Source organism: Lagopus muta, chromosome 15 (assembly GCF_023343835.1).
Source record: "Lagopus muta isolate bLagMut1 chromosome 15, bLagMut1 primary, whole genome shotgun sequence".
Taxonomy (NCBI): domain Eukaryota; kingdom Metazoa; phylum Chordata; class Aves; order Galliformes; family Phasianidae; genus Lagopus; species Lagopus muta.
Genome location: NC_064447.1, coordinates 6,523,376 through 6,545,505, shown reverse-complemented (window position 1 = coordinate 6,545,505; position 22,130 = coordinate 6,523,376). Strand labels below are relative to the sequence as shown.

Sequence of the window (22,130 nt, the reverse complement as noted above, 5' to 3'; positions counted from 1 at the left end):
TTAAAGCCTTCCAATGATTTCAGTTAATGCTCCCTAAGTCTTCCTGTCTTAGAGGAGACTATGAAGAAACATTCTCTAACGACACTGCTTATGACTTCGTAGATTTTTCTCAGATCTCCCCTCAGCTGTCTCATTTACAACCACAAGAGTTATTTAGTGGTCCTTCAGTTAGAGTACACTCCATACCAGTGGCTAAAGACTTGTGATGTTTGAACACAGGGTAAGAAACAACAAGATTAAGAACCAGTATTCCTCAATGAAACATATGGAAGAAATACATTTACTAGATATTTTGCACAAGTGTTACCCTAAAAGTCAATCTAATAAAAAAAACTGTATTATCTTTGCAGGTGGTTTGAATGAGGATGAATTAAAAGCTTTTGATAAAAACCTGATGCCATATTTGCAGCCAATAGCAGTAAGAAGTATACCTGCTGAAATTTTCCAAGTAAGAGCTTTATTAGTGAAGAAGTAATTGAATTTTTATTGTTTTAACTCTGGTATAAATAACCTGCAGCATTGGTTTGGGGTTTCAGTAAGAATTTTTTCTATGGTTTGAGAGACAGTCAGGAATCTAAAACATTAACTTTAAACTGTGTTATCTGTATTTGGGATGAGCATGAAACATGTTAAGCAAGCTTTGTTTTTTCCTCAGAATGCGAATCAGAGAAAAAGCAAAGACCTGGGGTCAGAAAGCACAGAAGGGACTCTCTTTCTTTTCACACTGTATTCAAATCTGAGTTTTCTTCTCTGTTTATTAGCATTTGTAGAGATGCTATCACAACTACAGATTTCTGTGCTGACTTAGGTAAGAGCCTTTTTATTATCCTGAAATCTGGCAACATTTCCCTGTGTTAGCTCTGAGGAACAGATTGTACAAGCAGATACAGATCAGAAAGGAATTACATCTAATTACAACCATTCTGAATGTGGACCAGAAATTAGAATGTGGATCTCGAGGTCATTGGCCCAGACTTTATTTGACTCAGTGACAAGATTAATGTTCTGCCTAGTCTGGTCTCTTTCAGATGCTCAGTCAAATGATGTATTTATGGCCAGATGAGCTAAACAGATAGTTAACTGTGTCAGGATCCATAAATGAGAATAACTCCCTGAACAGTTACTGTTTTGCACAGTACCACTGACAGTTTAGATAAGCTTGAGATGCTCTTTGCCAAACTGTCTGGAAAACAGGCGAAGGTGAAGGTCTATGGCACCCTCTAGAATTTCTTGCGAAGTGAGTGGGAATGATGATACAAAATGTGCTTAAAAAACAACAGGGGATCTTCCCAGAACATTTTGCTGTATTTGAAAGACTCAGAGCAGAATTTGTTTACGTAGCTTTTATGCTATTGTAGAGCTACATACATTATTCAGGTTTTGAATTCTGAAAAACTACATTGTATAATGGACCTTAATTTAGTTTAAAAGTGGCTCATCTCAGCATCTCTGGATGACAGACATTTACATGAGTTTATGAGGTTTAAAGGAGCATATCGTTTGCTAGACAATGAAAAATTAGGAAGGGTTTGTGCTGTGCTCTGACCTACCTGGAAGGGGAAAATATAATCCCTTGTAAAATAGGACCTGGATGCAGAACTGTTGCTGCAGAGATGGCATGTTGTGCAGGAAGGCTGCAATTCTTGGGGCTGCAGATTGTTAGCTGGAATCGAAGCAATCCAGCATGGCCAATGCATGGCAAGTTAATTTCTGTGTAACATAATTACTACAAGATTATAATTTCCATATTCATTTTTAAATACAAACTTGTACGTCCAAACTTGGAGGATTTGCAGTCTAAAAAAGGAAACAATCATGAGATTAAAACATATTATTTTTCAACTCACTGCTTTCCCTACTGATACCTCCAATCAAGGGTTAAATATAGATGAAGAGAGGTTGCTTGGGAGCAGGTATAAGAGGAAATACACGAGAACACAAGATGAGGCACAGTGTCATTTGTCTTTGCACAAGTCAGAAAAGTGACTGGACAATGAAACTCCTTTTACATACTGAAGCGGTGTCCAATCAAGTGTTATCAAAGAAAGCTTCTCAAGCTGTTACAGCCGAGCAGCAAATGCCCAGTGAAATAAATTAACAAAGAGCTTTTTCTAAGCTTTATTGAGTTTTTTCCTGTAGAAATACAATGTTGAAGGCTATTTCTCCTCATTCCTTACCTGTCTGTAATTGGAGGTCTAAATGATTTTTTCTGGCTTTTTCACTCTCAGGCATTGTCACCAAAACAAATAGCAAACCTGGGCCCTGAAAATGCTGCTATGGTTACAGAATCACAGCGTGAGCATCTGAGTGCATCACAGCTCCAGAGCCTTCAGCTGGCACTGGATGGAGCCAGGACCAACAGCCCGGAGGCACCCACCACTGCTTGCATACCGCTGTCGAGGCGACCCCCAGCTCCAGGTGGTGAGTACAGCCACTTCCCACTCTGCTTAGAGGGGAGGGTGCTGGTGCACCAGTGCAACGTGCATCTCAGCACCCACCAGGATCACACCCGTATTGTGAAGGAGGGCTAGAGTGAATTCTGTAATCAGCTTTAACTCCTACCACCAATCATGTGCCTGACCAAGAGGAATTACAAGGATGCTACTGGATTTACCCACAGCATAATGAAGGAAAACTGTCAGCTGGCTAGTGGATGACACTGTGCTAAGCACTAGCTTGTGTAAAACAGGCTGAAACAGAGAGCTTTCCCCAGTCCTTCTTTCCCATGTTCTTTGCCTTAAAAGTTTAGAGCAGGGCTCTGGTTGGCTGAGCTGCAAATGGGAAAGGAAGTGGCACTGGGGTGGATCAGCACCTTTATCCAAACTGGACCTAGGGCCCTGCTTTCCCCCTGCTGTTCTCATCCTGTTTGGAAAGAAAGCCTAGGCTCCAGTGGTTTAACTTACTACTTCTTCATATTACAAATCATACTGGAGACAAGTTATGCTGGTGAGTATATATGGATGTTTTGCAGTTAGTGATAGTTCACATACAGTCAAGCCAGCGTTGAGAGATTATCACTATCAGACAGCAAATATTATTCCTTCCACTGCTACAAGCAAGAGATAAGATGTTGAACAAAAAAGAGGAATGCTGAGGTGCTAAAAGAGGACTGAATTGCTACCATGCCCTTGCTGAAATTAAAGCAGATCTTACTGGAAGCAGCTGACCTGTGCTGTCAGCCCACATCTCTCATGCACGTGGCACAGTTTTCCTGTAGATATGCCACAGGGGAGGAGTTTCCGGGGCAAAGATCACCTGAGTTCTTGAGTTTCTCATTCATTATTCTTGCTATACCTATTATTCCATACTACCCCTATGAAATGTTTCTCTTTGGAGCCATGCATGGAAGTTGACCGTTCCAAATATTGTCATCTTTTGAGCTGCTAAATATAAATAGGAGGCCTGAAATGCTGTAATTTGCTACACCTCTTCAGGCTGGCTTAGGTAGGATAGCACTAGTCTGAAGTATGTTGTGAAAGTAAAGCATGAAGCATTCTGCTTTTCAGGTGCTCCCCGTCTGAGCAGCTTCAGCATCTGGTTGTGTGCTTTGTTCACACTTGCACGTGCCTCTCTGAATCCATGAGTGTTAAGCTTATGGTAAGTTATGTTTTCAGTTGGAGGGATCTTTATAAGAGAGACTTATATCACATGTAACAGTAATGGCTTAGCAGTAAGATGGGAGGGTGAAGGACTGAGACCCCCTTTCTGCTTTGAAAATGGAGGTAGCAATTTCTGAATAACTTATTTGTATTGCAGAGGTGTCTTGTAACTCTTAGCCGATCTCAGACTCTAATCAAGAGTAAAGCACCTTATCTTATCTTTACTATAAGGCCAGCCTTAACAAAAGTATATTTAAAATTCCATGTAACACCAATCAATTTGTCCAATTTTTTAGAGCATGTTGTTGGTATTAATCTGTATTTTGCTTGTTCCAGTCCACTGATAAGATTGTATTCCACAAGTGCTGTGATAACCTCCAGGTGAATGAATGTTGCCATTGAATTTTATTGTATTTCATAATTTTAACAGAATAAGATTTAACAAGAGCACTGATGGGATTAAGGTAAAAATGCTAGTTAAGCAAACTAAATGCTCTAGTATTCCACTCAGTGTTTAAGGCTGCAAATCAAGGTATGTCAAAAAAATACAATATTTTTCTTTGCTTTTTGATTTTTAGTGTTCTGGAGATTGCGAAAAGGAGGTGCTGAAGATCTGCAGCTTAGCACAAAGAGCAGAATGAAGAGGCGCTCAGATGCCTGAGTGCAACCTGGTTAATTTCTTAAAAGCAACACCTTCATCTGGCATCATGATGTGAAGTATCTGCTTTGCTTTACCATTAACAAGTAAGATGGAATCCCTCCAAATACTTCAGAACAAATTTCAAAATTGCAAATGCCTTATATGTGTCATGAGAAAGTTACTGGAAGATAAGCGTATATGTTAGAGAGGAGCCTGAATGACACAGAGGATGGGCAGCTGATGTATTTTATCCCAGTCCTTCTTATTCTGGTTTATTTGGTCATGCTATTTCAATCCATCTGTTGCATTTTGTTCCTATAGTTTGTAGCCTCAGGACAGAGGCTCTTTCTGTGTGGCAAATTAGAAGCCACGCTAAAAGCTACTGCTGTTGCAATAAAATAATTTCATTTCTGGGCCAGTAGTTTAAATCCTGCTCAGCTAAGAAGTAGTCCTGTGATCTTATTTAAGCATTTTTAATAAATGTATTCCCCACAGCTGCATATATACAACACAGGATTGTTACCACAGAGGGCAGTGCAATACTGTTTGTATTTGATGTGACAAAATGCACCATGGAAAGCTTATTATTTTTATCACAAGATGACCCTCCAGTTTGGTCAGGGTTGAAGGATACAGCTAGAAACTATAGGAGAAAACTGTTCACTGGGACTATGTACTACTAGGACTGTCAATCCAGCACTTTCCACAAGGTTTGTAATAATTTATCATAACTATGAATCACATATAGTTGTATGTCTAATGCCTTTCATGTCAGATAGAAGTATTTTAAACTATGGAAAAAGAGATAAATTAAAAATTCGCTGCATGTAAATAGACATCGTTGTGTTCGTCAGCATGTTTTTATGCCAAGAATTCATGGTACCATCTTCCATTTTGCCATTGCAAAAGTCCTTATTCTGGAATTGAAGAAAGGCATTGATCACTCTTAAAAGTTCAGCTTCTCCATTTAGGGCTGTGCTGTAGTAAATGTCTTTCAGACTTGTATTTGAATTTCTTTATGGCAAACATCAAATCTAGCTTCTTTGCACTGAAAGCAGATTTGAAAAGTTGCTACAGCTGGGGAAGTGATAAGAATAAGGCAGGAGAGAAGCAGCTGCAGCTTCTTGCTGGGGAAGGGTAGGCTTTTGCTGTTGCTGGGAGTAACAGCTCCCACCACAGGCCCAGGTGGTCTGTGACTCCTGCAGCAGCAACAGGAGCCAACCTGATTTTCAAGACTGTTATTGGCAAAGGAAGCAGTGAGAGCATTGCCATTTTTCACCCCTTCTTGTTCCATCTTCCCCTTTAGCAATCTGCTGCTTTAGGAACTGCCTTTGCCTATCTCTAACCCTAGAAAATGTGACATGATGTTGAACAGTACTACATGCATTGCATTTATGAGCAAAGAACTACTATTGCTGCAAGTTGCCTTGCAACTTTTTCTCTAGCACTAATGATAAAATATCAGCATTTTCCCCACTGCATTTCCTTTTCTGCATGTAAACAATAGATTGTGGCCTTTCCTTAAATAGAAATAAATCCCAGCAAATACATGCAAGCACCCACTAAAGCAAAAAACGCTTTGATGGATCAAACGCATTATACTTATCTGTATTCTCATCTTAAATCGTCCTGCCTCATTGAAATGTGAAAGCACTAAAAGGTTGTTTGGTTTCCATAAATTACTTGGCTTGAATTTTGTGTACACTTCTGTGAAGATGCAGGAGAAATATTGTCATAGTCAAGAAGAGGCAGCATTTCCAGTTCACTGTGAAGATACGTGACTGCCCCATACCAAGTGCTTCAGAAATCCATATGAGCTGAAAATACTCTTCTGTCAACGTACCTGGGAGTGATTCTGTCTGCAGTTATGTGAGTCGAGAGTTGAGCTTTTAATTGGAGCAGGAACGAGCTCTTTGTTTTGTGCCATCTGTGCCGTAATTTCTTTCAAGCACAAGTGCTTTGGAATAGCTGAACTCCTTGCCTGTCTCGGGATCATCACCACCCAGTTTGTTTTCCCATAACACAGCTTTCAGTCCCATCCTGTTTGACTGGGATCTTGTTAGAAGTCCCATTCTATCTCCCCACCTTGAAACAGATGTGGCCATGCCTTCTGCGTGTGCCAGCTGAAACATGTGGGGATATGGGAGAGATCCCACTAACTCAAAGAACTCTTGTTTCACGACTCAGGAATAAGCAAGGAATTAACCATTACTTGGAGTGAGTCACATGAATAGATAATTCCATAGCACTGATCACAGGGCATGTGCTGGTATTTTGGCTCTTACCATGTTGTGGTTGTTGTAAATGATAATTTGAAGAGTCATAACTCATTCAACTGAAGTACCTCAATTCCCTTATGATCAGCCCAAATAACCTTTTCCCTCAACAACCCTGATATTCCAGGCTGAAATGCAAGTGTAAGCAATGAAATCTCTTTATCTCAGTGAAAATGTTTTGGTAAGTATGTGGTTTATTTGTTTTTTAGGAAGACTGTAGATACGTGGGCCTTATATCTCAACAGAGCTAAGAATCTTATTTTACTCCCTTCTAGTCCTTGATTAGTAAGATACTCACTCCTGTGTCATATGATGTAACACATCCACATGGACTGCTTAATCCATTACTGTTGAGGTCAGGGCTCTGTCTTCCCTCCCTAGTACAACAGGAAGGAGACTGGGTAGAAAAGACAAATCTGCAAAGAATACACACAAACTCTTAATGAAAATTAAATTTCTCTTACCCCCAGAAATCTGAAATCATTCCTAGGAAAGAGTATTTTGTGCATTGTTACACAGTGTGTTTTAAAAAGGCCAAACTTTTCAAACAAATTACTGTACCATTCAAGTATTTCCTTTCATATATTTTGGTAAAGTGTTTGGTCCATTATGAGACTCTATCTAATCAGTTCCTAAACAGAGAAATTAGGACACTAGTTCAAATACTCTGCCAGTCCTTGTCTCTTCTAGGACCTGGAGCAGTTCTTTACCAGACAATATTTTTGTCAAAATTAACATCTTGTTTATTCTACCCACAAGTACACAGTCTGGAAATGCATTACATTTTTTTCTGCTCAGAGTACCAATCAGCCAGTGCCCATCTGTCTGTTCCTGCCCTTTGCTGTTCAGCATCATTCTGCTTTTCTGGTCTGGATTAATAAGGATTTTCTTGCCCTCATGATACAAGAACACATGTCACGCTCAGATTTTGCAATTCAAGTGACTGTACATTGCAGTTCTAAGTGGAGAAATTATGATCAGTGGATTTTTTGCTTTGCTGGCAGTAGGTAACATTTATTTTCTAAAATTTTAGCTGGTATTAATTACTCTAATAAATATATAATAGCATCTCACTTAGGATCTGAAATCTTCTCTTTGGAGGACGAAAAGAAGAGACAACCAGAAATCCAGAAAGAGGAGAAATATGACAATTAGAGAATGGTGTTTTCTTCTGGTAATCTTTTATCCAAGAAGTGTTAACCACTGTTTAAAAAGGAACTGTACAAAGAATAGGCATTGCTACAGTCAAAATCATCTGTTGGTTTAATGCAGAAGATAGAGCCCTGGGTTATGTCTAACCAGAGCCTGACATGTTTTGAATTTAATCAGATGTCAGAAAACAGCTCAGACCACAAAAAAGCTCTGGATATATCCTGTATGAACTGAGAAAATAATTATTTATTCTCAACAGTATCGTTGATGCCATTGCTTTTGAAAGAGGTGAATCATTTATATAATTGCTTCCATAACTTGCGTTAATCAGAGGTTTTTCTGTGCAATAAACACATTCCACTTTTTCAGGAGAGACACCCTCTTTTCAGTCTCTCTAAAATGATCATTAAGATTATGCAATTTATTTCTGTACTGGGCCCTTTTCAAAGATGAGAAGGTCATTGTTTTGAGTTATATTCAGGAAGAGATCCGTGGAAGAATGTAGCATATATTTAAACTACAGGAGAATATGCGGCATAATGTGATGGCTATCAGTGTCTGAGGCAGTGTCCATTGAAATCCATGGACAGCTTCACTGGCATTCCGTTCCTGAGACCATCAAGAAAAGGTGCTGAAGAAGCCTTTCAGCTGGCTATGAAATGTGCAGTCAGTCCACTAACTGCCAGTGCCCAGGACAGCATATTTATACCAGGTAATATTTCACACTCTATTATGTCTTTCTGAGGGAAGATACATCTATGATTGAAGTGTTTTTAATTCTTCAAACCAGAATAGAGTGAAGGTGCGATGCTGTACAGCCTCTTTCTTTCATGAGACATTGATTTCAGGCAGTATGAACTTCAGTGCCTTGCTGTATCCTATGACAATCTTTATCCACTTCTGCAGTGCCCTTTGCATCACCTGAGTACCCAGAGCTCTGACACCAACGTCCCTTTGAGAAGCACAGGTTCTCCAGTAGAGTATCAGATGTGCTTCTCACCTTCCACTTTTTTCATTGACAAGGCAAGTGAAATGTCAGAAGCCTGGGACTTCAGTTGAGGGCTGAAGAAAGGTGAGAATAATTTCAAGCGCCAGAGGAAGCTGAGCTTGCCTGGGGGGGGATGGCAAGCCTGTTCCATGCTGCCAGGGAGTTCTGCTTCCTGTCAGCTGCAGGGAGATGTCAGGGACAGCATGACTTCCTTTTGCAGCTCCTCAGTTGAGGAGGTGCTGGAACCAGAAAGTGAAGAGGTATGCCTGGTCTGCAGACACGATGACAACGTCTCTTGTTTGAGAGTAGTTTCTGATCCAGAGCTGAGGCTGAAATGTATAGGGCCTTCTCTTCATGGGGAGTGGAAAAGACCTGTTAACTTTTACATTTTCGTTTCAAATGCTTGTAGCTTTGCTTTTAGTTACTCTGAAAGCAGTAATATGCTATCTTGAATGCCCTGAACAACTGAAGAGCTTGTCAGAGGAAAGAAAGTGAGTTAGCTTATTATTGATTCAAGTTTATCATGGCTTTACCCATTTGGTAATACTGTCAAAAGGAGAGGTTTGTAGACTTTTCAAAGAAATAGAGAAAACAAACCTGTGAAGAGGGGAGTGAAAGCAAACTAGAAAATAAAAAAATTCATATCTAAGAAGCTCAAATAGAAAAAGAAACCCCAACAAAAACATTCGGAGAAGAATTAAAACTAAGCAAGTATTTTTCCTAATTCTTTAAGGGTCTTTCTCATATTTGCCCTTTTTTCAGCTAACTGCAGTCTCTGGTACAATAAGGGGGCTGTTATGTTAGCCCTGTGGGCAAAGCTTGTGGCCACACTGGTCCTGCCTGTGGCCTGCCTCACACTGCCAACACAGGGAGCTGTGTCCTCAGGTCAGTGCAGCATAGCGGTGCTGCTAGCTCTGGTGGGAAGCTGCAGCCCTGGAAGTTTTGTGCAGTCTTTACACAGCATGGTTCTGTAAAAATATACAGGGTCTGTAGTAATGGTCTTAGCTTTCTTTGTTATTCTGATTTTGATACAGACATCGCTGTAGTATTTTCAGAGGAGATCCTTCTTTGGGCTGGATGCTTGATGGCAATATTCTCCTTCAGCAGGCTGAATGTGAGCCAGCAGTGTGCCCACGTGGCCAAGAAGGCCAAAGGCATCCTGGCTTGTATCAGAAATAATATGGCCAGCAGGAGCAGGAGGTTTATCGTCCTTCTGTACTCAGTGACAGTGAGGGTGCGCCTCGAGTGCTGTGTTCAGTTCTGGGCCCCTCACTACAAGACACTGATAGAGTGTGTTCAGAGAAGGACAGTGGAGCTGTAAAGGATCTGGAAAACAAATCTTATAGGGAGTGGCTGAGGGAATCAGGATCGTTTATTCTGGAGGAGGCTCAGGGGAGACCTTATGGCTCTCTATAACTCCCTCAAGAGAGGCTGTGGTGAGGTGGGGGTCAGCCTCTGCTCCCAGGTAACAGTGATAGGACAAGGAACACCAGGGGAGGTTGAGGTTGGTTATTAGGAAAATTGCTTCTTGGAGACGTCAGGCAGTGGCACAGGCTGTACAGAAAGTGGTTCACTGACCCTAGAGGTGTTCAAGAACTGTGGAGATGTGGCACTGAAGTCAGTGGCATGGTGGGGTGGCGTTGGGGTTGGTGATCTTAGAGGTCTTCTGCAACCTGAGCGATGCTGTGACTCAAGGACGCAGGTCTGTAAAGATGCTGACTCGTAAAACCCTAATGTGCAAGGAACAATTCCTGTTTGTCTTTTCTTTTTGGAGGATTTGTAAGCACTCCTGGGCTGCTCAGCATGAACCAGGCCCATCACTGTTTTCACATAACAATTGCTATCAAATGTCAGCCGCAGTGTCTGAGTGCCGCATTACACGGCCACTTCCTTCTCCCACTCATAGTGCTGCTGGGCGCGCAGGCCCATTTCCCCACTAAGGAAGAATCTCGAATCTATTCGTCTAAAGGGCACCTGAGGAACGCGGAGCGAAAGCGAGGCCCGCAGCCCACCCGGCCCTGCGCGCGGAGCGGCCGTAGCGCGGCCTCCCGCCACCCCCCGGCACGGCTGGCGCCGCCTCAGCGCTAACGGCCGCGGGCGGACGCGGGGCGGGGCCGGCGGGGCCGCTCCCTCCGCTTCCCAGCGTGCACCGGGCGCGGTGGCTGTCTGGCCACGTCCCCGGGCCACGTCGCTCGGTGCCCGCTGAGCTTGCGCCATCTTCGCTCCCCGGCTCCGGGCTGCTCCGCCGTTCCGTCGCCATGAACATCTTTCGCCTCACCGGGGACTTGTCCCACCTGGCGGCCATCATCATCCTGCTGCTCAAGATATGGAAGAGCCGCTCCTGCGCTGGTGCGTGCGGGAGGCCGCCGGGCGGGCCGGGGGAGCGCGGCGGGGCCGGGCCGGGCCGAGTCGAGTCGAGGGCTGGGCGCCGTGGCCGCCTCCTCGCTGCAGGCCGGGGCCGGGAGGGGCCGGGGCTCGGCTCCGCTAAGCTACGCTGCAGGGGCCGCTCCTTCCTCGAGGAGGGGCGGCGGGGCCGGGGCTGCTCGGGGCCCGGGAGGCGGCGGGGTGCGCTGGCGCCCGCCTCCTGCGGCCCCGAAGGCCCCGGGCCGCCCGCTGAGGGTGGGCTGAGGGGAGCCGCGTGTTCCCCACGTCTGCGGAGGCACCCGCGGGAACTGCGGTTTCCCTGCGGGCCCGGCGCCCGCAGCTCTTCGTTCGAATCCCCGAGCGGCGCTGTTTCGACCGCCCCCCCCACAGGGACCTCCTTCTTTATGTAAGGGCCCTGCCGGCGCCGAATGAATGGGGAGCCGGGCCGGGGCGACTGCTGCCGGGCCCGGGCTGCCCTCAGCAGGAGCGGGAGCACGTTCCGTCCATTCCCGAGGCGCGGCCGTGCTGCTGTGCGTGCTGAGCCGAGCGGCGCTCCCGCGGGCTGCAACGCTGCGACGAGCTGACTCGCAGTTCGCACATCTTGAAGTTTCTCTGTTCCGGGATTCGTGCAGGGCGAGCCGGCGCGCTCACCCCTTTGTTTTCCTGCAGTAAGAATAACGTGGCCACCCGTACCGCTGGCGGGTCCGTTCGAGCTGCTGCGGCAGAGCTGGGAGGGAAAGCCTGGGCGCTGCGGCGCTCCGTGCTGCCGGCCTGCTATGACGTGGCAGCGGGAAGGAGCGGCGGGCAGCCCGATGTGTCTGGTGCTGGCAGGGCTGCGATTGCTCCTCAGTCGGTGGGTATTTGTGAGGGATGGGTTTGGGCTGCAGCCCAAGAGAACTGAGAGTGGAGAAATGAAATCTCCGCTACCTTACAGGTAAGAGGGAGCATGGATTCTCTGCTTCCGAATCAGGTCACTTATTGCTAGCCGCTTGATAGTGCAAAAGAAAAATCACGGTAGATGAACAGCTTTGGTTTATAGCAGTATTTTTTTTCTGTGATTTCTAACAACAAAATACATCGAGTAAATGACTGTACCGTTTAAATAGGGTGCTGTCAGAGGATGTCACTTTTGAGGCCAAGGAGCCCAAGAGGTCTTTTCTGATGATCCTTTCTGACAGGAGAGCATCTGGCCTCCAGTCCTGATGTGGTGTTCTGTCTTCTGCCACACATAAGAAATGCTGTCAGAGTTGCAACCAACCAAGGGTTAATGAGCTGGGAAGTAATATAGACTGAAGTAGGGAAATGAGGAGTTCTGGTGCAAGGCTAAAATTGGAGTAATAGTTCAGCTAGGAGACTTTAGCTAGGAGACTCGTAAGTGACCTTTGGACGTGAGGTAATTTTCACAGTCTAGTACAGCGTAACCCAGTCCCACTTTTCTGTTCAAAAAGTGCTCTGACATTGTTTTTCTTGGGTCAGTTATGGCTGAGGATTGCTGTTGGTAGAGATTTGTTAGTAAGGAAGAGGAATCCTACTTGTCACGGTTTTGGTATTGTTTTCTCCAGTATAGAGAAGCGGATGGGCAAATATTTTGTGTGGCCCTCAGCTCTCCCATCTTCTGACATAGCTGTATGCCTGCACTCATTCAGCTGAAACAGTGATTCATTCACCTTCCTCAGCTGAATGCTGAAATGTGGATTTGTTTGTGTGAGATTGTTGCTCGTGTATTCTAGTCCTGCCTGAATTCTTAGGAGTAATCCAGATCCATTTCTCTTCTGCGGCATTAGCACTGGGGAGCTGACGAGCTGGCTGGAAGGAGAGCAGTGCCTTGGAAGAGCCTGGGTTTTGCTTTGGGGCTGCTACCTGTGGAAGCTTCTGGTTGTTAGCTGTCATTTCTGTGAATAAAGGCATTATAAATATATTTACCCAGAATGTGTTTGTAAAGTCCACAACAACGACCCCTAAATGGTTGCCAGTTGGTGTTCGGTTCGGGCTAGCTGCCATTGTTAGAGGGCTTTCTGTCATTCGGATGTGTGGTCAGTTGAACAGTTCATAAATTAAATAAAATTACACCTTGGGGGTATTGGTGACTGAGGAGACTGAGCAGACCAGCAGGTGCTTTAACCGTGCATTTCCCTGGCAGTAGGAGCTTAGAAAATAAATTGAGGCCTCTAAGTGATTGCTAAATCATAGGCTGTGATCCATGAAGAGCTACCAGCCGCATGGTGCCGGCTCTGCGTCTTGCTGCATCTGTGTGAGCCTGCAGCCTTTGTTAGGCAGAGCTGGAGGCCTGTGAGAGCAGCTGGAGCCAGGCGGCCCGCACAGCACGCTGCTTTCTGGGGGAGGGAGACGCTGCTCCTGCTTCCTTTGGAGCAGGGCTGTGCCATGAAGCTCCCTGCATCGTCTGTGTTAGACAGAGTTCATCTCTTTATTTTTCCTAATTCGGTCAGTACGCTAAACAGATAACGAGGCAAAAGCAAATCAAGTTGTGATTTCACAGTTGGCAGGGTGACAGCTTTTTGCATGACTGCTTGTTTGAGCTTTTGCATCGAGGAGTGGGGAAAACGCTCACCACTGCAACCAGCACCTCGGAAATAATTACTGGGAGCAGTGGAGAATGCTGCAGCTAACGTGTTATTGACTCTAGTGTTGTAATTAGGGAACTTGTGAGACTTGAAGAATAGTCTGCTTTCACACGTTGTCATGGTCAGACTGTATTTTCTAATTTGTTCCAAGTTAAATTAGATTGTTTGTGCTGTGAATTACTGCCTGGGAATTGATTTGCTTCTCTCAGTGTCATTTGTCAAGTGTTAAAGGTGACCTGCAGCAAATTATATGCTGAATCGTCTGGAAAAAAAGTAGTGCAGATAATGAATGTGTAATGCTTTTGCTGGGCCATGGAGCTGTCTCATAATTTCAAGTATCTGCTATGGACAGCACCATACATAAAGCTGAAGGTTTTACACAGTACTTTGCCATAGGCTATTGCCAGTTTGTCTATGTTTTCTCAGAAAATACTGTTTTAGGTAGGTCTGGAATTTCATTTATCTTTCTGAAGGAAAGTTTTGCCTTTTGGTCAATAGAATTTGAGTTTAGAGTTAGGTTGGTTAGTATTTCTTTAGCAGACCCAGAGGAGTTGTGGTTCTGTGGCTGACGCAGACTTCATGCTGAACTAACTGGCTTTTATTAAGTTCTTTAAAAAGGCTGTGAGGGCTCCATGACAAAAAGTTGGCCTTCCTTAGAAAAGCTTCAGCCTGTACCTTTCATGACCGTGCAGTAGCTGAGTGCCCTGCAGTGCCTCCTTAGCTGCCAGCCCCACAGGAGTGAGCTGGGGTGGATGCTGCTGTGCTTTGGCCTGGCAGCAGGGCTGCTGGGGGCTTTTAGCCAAGCTTGGAAGCAGGAATTGAAGTTTTTCAGTGCATGAAGATAAAACAAAAAGGAGAGGTGAAAATTTGAGCCCAAGGCTTTGGGAAAAGAGGGAATGGTAATGCATGTGGTTACTCCAGAACTAGGTAATGTTTGTGGAAATGAAAAGAGCGGGAGGAGAATGACAGTGTGGTTTGTGTGTCACAGCTGTCAGCCAGCACTGTGCTGGTGTAGTGATAGTCTGGTCATCAGAGCCATCAGTGCGATGTTCACTCATGTCCTGCAGCTCTGCTCGTGGCACAGAGCTCAGCTCCCACCCAGCCCTCCTGCGCCATGCGGGCCTTTGGTCTGAACTCTGGACCTCGCCTGCTCTGCCCTACTTACCTTGGAAATCCATTCAGCCTTGGTTTTGTGGTGTGTTTCCAGAGCTCCCGGCTATTCTCAAGATCCAAAAGTCTGTAATACTGAAAGCATTCATAAAAACAGCAACTTCTTGATTCTAGAGGGAGATGAGGCTGCACTTGTTGAGAGGGATTTGTCACATATATTCCATTATCGCATTTGTATTTACGTGACAACACACCTGGATCCAAACATACAGCAGTGGCCAGTAATAAATGTGTTTGAAATGCTCTGTGTTGCTGTGTGTGGTCAGTAACTAAAAGAAAACACCACGTGAAATACACTGATGTTGCACATGGTGATATGGCATGGGCTGGAGGCTGTGCACCCCAGGACTGTGGGCCAGGCCTGTCCTGTCTGGAGGGCTGCTGCGAGCACTGCTGCAGGCTGCTGCCTTGTTGGGGTTCAGAAATGTCAGATGAACTGCTGTCTTAACTTTGGAAAAGTTTGGTGGCTGTTTTTTGCTGCTGTTCTTTTTAACTAGGGCTTTTGTGTTGTTGCTTTCAGTCCCCATAATGAGTTTTTGGGGTCTTGCTGTTTGCTGTACTTATTGACCACTGGGGGCTATTATGTAAACACCAGGTAAGGCTCACCTAACGTGGCTTATGGTGCAGGTACAGTGCTGCAAACAAATACCTTCCTAACTGTTACAGTTTTAGCCATTCCTGTACTTCATGTATAAATATCCAGTCCCTTCATTTGTGGCAGCTTAGTGTTTCTGAAGCGTTAATCAAGGTGAAACCATAGCATGTTGCATGCTTTTTAGTTGTTTTATGGCACTGTTAATAAAACCATTATCAGGAATATCACTGTATAAAGGCAAAAAGGATTTTCAGCCTTGCTTCATAACTTTCTCTAGAGAATGTTTTTCCCTGTCTTGTTTTCCTGAGCAATGTTTGTGTGCTTAGCTAAACGAATTAATCTTATTTTCACCCTGGGTGACTGAAAACAAGAATAATTGGAATAGCAAGATAAAAGCTTGGTGGTTTTACATCAGTGTTAGGGAATGATGCTTCTCTTCAGTCTTCAGAAGCTTTTAGTGGTTGATGATGCAGAACTTTTGTGGGGTGTTCAGTCAGTCAGTGGTGCTGTGGTTGTCGCTGGCTGCAGAAACTTGAGTGGCCAAAGTACTGAGGCTGGCATCTGGGCTTTGGCCTGAAGCTGAAAGCTGCTTTGAAGAGGCTGTGTAGGTGGCTGTTACTTCAGCTCATGATCCTTTTTAAATACTTTTATGTAGTAACATCTATTTTTGATTATTTAATTTTTTTTTTCCTGACATTTGGCCAGTTGAGATTCAGAATTGAATTACCTTGAGTCTTCACATCAGACAGTTCCTTTAAAGCCACACAACTGGTGCTAGCACACTTCCTGGTCATCTCTGGGTCTGTGGTACTTATATCATTCCAGGTAGAGATAGCTCTTGGTAACACTGGGGTTTGAGCACTAGTGCAGCCTTGCTGTGTAGTGCCCAAGGATAATGCAGAACAAGCAGCTCATAGCTCTGGAGAAAATAGAGGCTACTGTGAGTGACTTCTGAGTAGTGCTAGCAACTTTTCCAGTACAGTAATGTGTAGGTAACTTACAGCTGAGCTGCTGAAGGAGGTGAACGTACAGTTCTGTTTGTACAGCTTTGCCCTGGAAACTCAGATTTTGTCTTAATTTTGTGATCAACTTGCATAGAAATAGGGGATATATTCTTCCTCAGCCTTGACATCAAGTGTTTTAAAGTAATTAATTATTTCCTTTATTGCTTTAGGTATTTCTGGGAAAAGCCAGCTTCTGTTTGCACTGGTCTTCACTACCCGCTATCTGGACCTCTTCACTTCATTCATTTCATTGTATAACACATCTATGAAGGTAGAGTATACTGGAAAGTCAGAAAAGCTGGTATTGCTGCATGCAGCATGCATAACTTTATGAAGTGAGGCATCTTTAAATGCCCGCTGTGTAGCTGGGTAAACAGTATGGAAAATGGACTTGAAACTCTCTTTCTACACTCTGCATGCAGTTATTTTAAAACTTTGAGTGGGGACTGTGACATTTACAACAAATGCCTCTTTGGTTATTGAAAATAAAAGCCCTTGGCAAAAATGGTTTAAATAAATTGTATTTCTCATTTGAGATGTTAGAAAAGGCTAAAGAAAAATCTCTTTCTACAAGGGAAACTGGTATTTGAAGCGTGTAGCTAGAATTGCTGCTAACATTTTGTCAGAAGCTGATCAGAAGTTTTCAGGAGTTCACTTCAAGAATGTGGCTTCCATCTGATTTATACCCCTGTGCTTGTCAACTGAACGTTAGTCAGCCCAGATTTGGTTTTGTTGGCTCTATTTCTGCAAATACTGATGCCCAGTACAAGAAAATAAAGCAGCAGACTGGAAGAGTACAGCTTGTTTGGCATTGGTGGCACCAGAACAGACACTGTAATCCACTTCTTTTATTCTAGGATTTTTGGTGACGCTTTTCAGTTTTAGTTTAGTTCAGTTTAGCTTAGAGGATAATGTAACTTTACCAGAAGGAAAGGCTAGATAGTTAATAATATGGATAATACTGAAGAATTAAGGGAACTTGCTTCAGAATTTCCTTCAGGTTTGGTTTTGTGTTTCTGTTTTCTTGTTGTTTGTGTTGTTTTGTGTTTTTTTTTTAAAGCAGTATTAATTAAACTGTAGGTACCAGCTTATCTGGAAGTAGTCATTGGATATATAAAAAGTATGAGTTTGTTCTGTGCTCTGGGAGTATAAGCAAGTTGGTACTAACTGCCTTTCTTCCTGACTTGCAGACTTCAGTTTTTGTGGTTTGTAGCATTACGTATCACACAGTTCATTTCTCATAGTACCTCTGAGTGTAGGCTGCATTTCTTTTATTTTGGTGTCTCTGGAAACTTTGAGTGCCACAGAATATACTGTTCTCATTAAGTAACTTTCTGGGATGGGCTGGGCTTCACTGGCACTTCTTAGTGCCTTCTCTGACTGCACCAATTATCATTAGCCTATAGTTGGGGTAGGGATTCCTTAGATGTGGTATCTTGCCAAAGAATCACAGAACATCCTAAGTTGGAAGGGACCCACAGGGATTGTTGCATCCAGATCCTCCCTCCACTCAGGACCCCCCAAAACCAAACCCCATGTCTGAAGTGTCCAAACACTCTTGGAACTCCAGCATCCTGGGGCTGTGACCGCTGCCCTGGGGAGACTGTGCCACCTGCAAGCTATGATTTTACTGTTGTTTTGTTTGATTAAATCTGTTTCTTTTCCATTGTGAATGTCCTATACCAAATATAATTAGGTTTTTGGAACATTTTTCTTTATGGTGAAACTGAGGCAGATGCTAGTCTGTCTAATGTACTGTACTAAATTGTCCTGGTGCTGGCAGAGTGCCCTTCAGGAAGTGAGGTATTATCTCTGATTCTGGTTACTTACCTGTAAAATAAGGCTACTTACCTGTCCCATGGGGAATAAGTATAAAGTCTGCTGTGCTGTAACAATTAAAAATGGTAAGGTTTGACATCAACTGAAATTGAAACTGAGTTCCTCTTCAGTGCTTCTGGCAGTCTTTTAGCTTTTGGTTTCATGGCCTGTTGGTTTCAGAGAGCACTGGCTCTGCAGATGTAGGAGATGTTTAAAGCTGTAAATCAAATGAGCTGTTTTGTTTTATGTTACATAGCTGAGTTGAGGTGGGGCTTGATTCAGTACCTTTTTAATTGCCACATGAGCCACCACACCCCTAAACTTTTTGAATTTAAAAAAAAAAAAGACCTCTCCCTACTGTATGTATGCACACGTAGATATGTAGCTTCAGTGGTGGAGCCGCTGCTGCCCTTGCAGTAGCAGAAGCAGTCTTCCTTTTCCAGTCAGTGCTGCAGTTGTTTCTACTCAAGGAACAAGCTCTGACAGGAAGAAACTTCTGACAGTCACTTCATCCAGAGGCAAGGTGACACTTTAAAACATCATTGGCTCATTGGTTTTGAATTATTCCCTGCTGAGAAAAGCTGAATACCACCACGTAGCATGAAATTGAAATTGCAGAAGCATGTAAGCAAAAAATACGAACTAAAAAAGACAGCTTATTCCTCCTAATACCTGGAAATAGCTTTGTTCAATGGGTTTAATGTAATCCTGCAACCTTGTGGGTATTTCTTTTTCTTTCCTCACTCTTTAGCTTATCTACATTGCCTGCTCATATGCCACCGTGTACCTGATCTACATGAAATTTAAGGCCACCTATGATGGAAACCATGATACGTTCAGGGTGGAGTTTCTGATAGTTCCTGTTGGTGGACTCTCGTTTCTTGTCAATCATGACTTCTCTCCTCTGGAGGTGAGTTGGTTATGGGCAGGAGGTTGCACTTTATTTTCCAAGATCTGTAGTACATGACGGTGAATGTTTTTTAGCAGAATGAAAGAAGCCTGTGTTTAGTAGGTCCAGGCCAATTCTGTAATGCATCTTTACCGTCTAGTTGTCGCAGAGAACTTAAAGCACTTTGGGAGACTAATGTTATTGAGTATTTTATTAAGCAGAAAGCTGTCTTGACACTCAAATTCAAAAGAATCCCTCCTTTTGTTATGTTTGTTAAGGAAATAACCCAGAATGTGAGTCGTTGGTGCCCCCTGCTGAAACCAAAAGAAGTTTTAATACTTGTTAGTTTTGTAGAAACACAAGTAGCATAGAGTGTTAGAAGGGACTGTTATGTTTGAGATGCAGCTAGATGTTCTTCTGTCAGAAAAGGAATATGTACTACGGAGTTCAGGTCAGTGTTTACCCAGAATAGAGATACCTTTATATGTTCTTTTTAAGTGGACTGATCTTTTTATATTCATTGGAATTGCATGGTTTAACTAACAAAAGAATTTGAGCAACATTTTGAGATATTGTTTTAAATTCTGTACTGCCTTAATTCATTCCTTAAACCAACCAATTGATTTAAAATTTTAGAAGAATGGGGAAGAAGAAGGACTTCATCTTCCACACAGCTTTTCAGAGCAGCAGCATTGTGAGCTGTATTTAATGGTGTTGCATATCCTGAATTGATAGATGGGTAAACTTGTATCAGCAAGCTCCCCACATATTGGGAGAGTGGTGTCTGAAGGCTAGTTACTTGTACCATTCCAGGGCTGATTATGAAGCTTTTATTTATTTTTTTTACTGTATCAAGGGTAGTCAAAGTACTGTGCCTGTTCCCAGTAGAGTGATTTTGGTTGATAGGAATGAGAAGGCAGTTTGGATACCTCCTGTGCTTCTGTTAACAGTGTGACAGTTGAATAATCTGCGTTGTTTTTTTCGTTCCAGATATTGTGGACTTTCTCCATCTACCTTGAATCTGTCGCCATTCTCCCCCAGCTCTTTATGATCAGCAAAACTGGGGAAGCGGAGACCATCACTACTCACTACCTTTTCTTCCTGGGTCTGTACCGTGCCTTGTACTTGGTCAACTGGATTTGGCGCTACTATTTTGAGGGATTTTTTGACCTCATAGCGGTTGTTGCTGGTGTGGTCCAGACTGTTCTTTACTGTGACTTCTTCTATTTGTACGTTACAAAAGGTGAGTAGTGTGATAACTTGCAGCTGCAGGTAACGAAGTGTAGCACTATGCAGATGCATATCCGCTTCATAGACATTACTGCATAGTTGTTAATTCTGTATGCAAATTATTACTGTAATCTGTTTAGATTTATCAGGAACACATTCTACAAGTTCAGAGATAAATGTGTAAACAGTCTGAATTTTATTGACAAATGTGAAAATAAGTATGACTAAATACAGGTTGCAGTTTTCTCTGTCAACAAGCATGATCCTCATACTTCTACTGACAAAGTACTTTTTGTGCAGGTGTTACTCTTACAGACAACTTCCTAAGGCATTTTAAATACTGTTGGAGCCCAGAGGTGGTTGTATGTGTCTGCAGATGCTAAGCATAGAAGCAGTTGTTTCTGTTGGATCTTTTACTAATTCTGATGTCATTGGTATTCCAGCATCCATCGTATAATCACAAAACTATGTAAATGTGCTGTTAGTCATTACTCTAAAAAACCGCAGTCACGGGATAGCATGTCCAGTGATGCTGGAAAGTGAGAATGGCAGGGTGTTGTGAGAGGGCAGGGCTGGAATTCTGACCTGATTGTCGTTTCGCTCATCTGTATTGAATAGAGAGGCAAGTCTGGGAGAGCTAAGGGCAGTGTACCTGTTGTACCAAAGTGACCAGTAGGTTTTGATCGCTCTGAAGTTCTAACAGTTGTGTTTCTTGGTCACATGTTTGTATTGCTAACTTTTCAATTTTTCCTTTCCTACAGTACTCAAGGGAAAGAAGCTCAGTTTGCCAGCGTAAGTGCCAAAAAACATCACCAGCATCTGTCCTTTTGGATGCTTGGACAGAACAATCCTTATCACAAGCAAAGGTGAAGATGCTTGAGACAGAAAGTCAGAAACACAGCTCTTTATAGTGCAGGTAGTCATCAGCGGCTCTGTAAGAACGGAGGAAAAACAACCAGCAGATTTCTGTTTGATGCATCTTGCCTTTATCTTTTTTATTACTATGTATAAAGATTTTTTACATAAAGAAACTTATACTGTATTAATAAATTCAGTGTATGGTTTCAATTGGAATAATTCCAAAAGTGAGATTTTTGTGAGATTGTTTATGACCAGGAAAAAAGTGCAAACTTTTTCTTAATTTTCAAGAATTTCTTTGAAATTACTGATTTTTTTTTTTCTTTTTTTTTTTTTTTCAGTGCACAAACATGTGCATCCTTGATGGATGGTAGTCATTTGTTCTTTCCCTTTGATTCAATTTTCATTCCACTATATTTATTTTTTCCAAAAGGTGAATATATGTCAACTTAAATCTAAAACCACCAATGTTTGATGTGATGTGCTGGTGCCCAATCCTTGTGCCATCTGCTGACGTGGAGTTCCTTGTTTAAAGTGTATGTTGGTGCCAGAAGGGGAGCAGTCACGTTCTGTAGTTGTCCTCCTTCTAAAACAGGCTGATGGCAAGAGGGCAATAAGGAAATCCTGCGGCCGTGAGAAATTGGCCTTTCCTGTTTTGCCATGATGTTTGGGAAGGTAATCCCAACGATGATAGCGCTTGGCAGTGCAGGTTGTGAAGACTGAGAGTTTTGGTTATGTTGCTTAGTGGCAAATGCTTGTAACTGTATTCTTTGTTGTGGAAAAGGAGGTAAAGTGGCCTGGAAGTACAGCCCTGCGACACCACTGCAGCTATAGAAATGGGAGGCTTGTAAGTTGTTGATTACAGTAATCTGTAGGTGATCATTTTTAAACAATATCTACATTTTCTTTTTAATGAGTGCTGTATAAGCAACATCCATGTTCAGCTTCAAGTGGTTTTTGATGTC

The 22,130-nt window shown here is 43.1% G+C and overlaps 2 protein-coding genes across 5 annotated transcripts in view; both read left to right on the top strand.

Annotated features, from left to right (window-relative positions):
• Positions 1 to 8,693, top strand: part of OTOA (otoancorin) — a 37,561-nt gene extending 28,868 nt beyond the window's left edge. For all 4 annotated transcript variants that reach the window (XM_048961968.1, XM_048961966.1, XM_048961969.1 and 1 more), the window contains 4 exons: positions 351 to 448; positions 2,229 to 2,421; positions 3,507 to 3,597; positions 4,178 to 8,693. In XM_048961968.1, the coding sequence (XP_048817925.1) occupies positions 351 to 448; positions 2,229 to 2,421; positions 3,507 to 3,583 (368 nt within the window). In that variant the 3' untranslated portion in view covers positions 3,584 to 3,597; positions 4,178 to 8,693. The remainder of the gene's footprint in view (positions 1 to 350; positions 449 to 2,228; positions 2,422 to 3,506; positions 3,598 to 4,177) is intronic.
• Positions 8,694 to 10,779: 2,086 nt separating this feature from the next.
• KDELR2 (KDEL endoplasmic reticulum protein retention receptor 2) lies at positions 10,780 to 21,503 on the top strand. The gene is made up of 5 exons (XM_048961917.1): positions 10,780 to 11,004; positions 16,541 to 16,641; positions 18,940 to 19,098; positions 20,068 to 20,320; positions 21,069 to 21,503. Exons 1-5 carry the CDS (start codon positions 10,914 to 10,916, stop codon positions 21,101 to 21,103), a joined length of 639 nt encoding a protein of 212 aa, XP_048817874.1. The 5' UTR covers positions 10,780 to 10,913; the 3' UTR covers positions 21,104 to 21,503.
• Positions 21,504 to 22,130: the final 627 nt, after the last annotated feature.

What these genes read in the sequence shown, in the direction of transcription:
- KDELR2 (XM_048961917.1), top strand. Translation starts at nt 10,914, where the DNA reads ATGAACATCTTTCGCCTCACCGGGGACTTGTCCCACCTGGCGGCCATC. An exon ending in GAAGAGCCGCTCCTGCGCTG is followed by an intron (nt 11,005 to 16,540) that starts GTGCGTGCGGGA and finishes TTATTGCTTTAG; the next exon opens with GTATTTCTGGGAAAAGCCAG. An exon ending in ATGACTTCTCTCCTCTGGAG is followed by an intron (nt 19,099 to 20,067) that starts GTGAGTTGGTTA and finishes TTTTCGTTCCAG; the next exon opens with ATATTGTGGACTTTCTCCAT.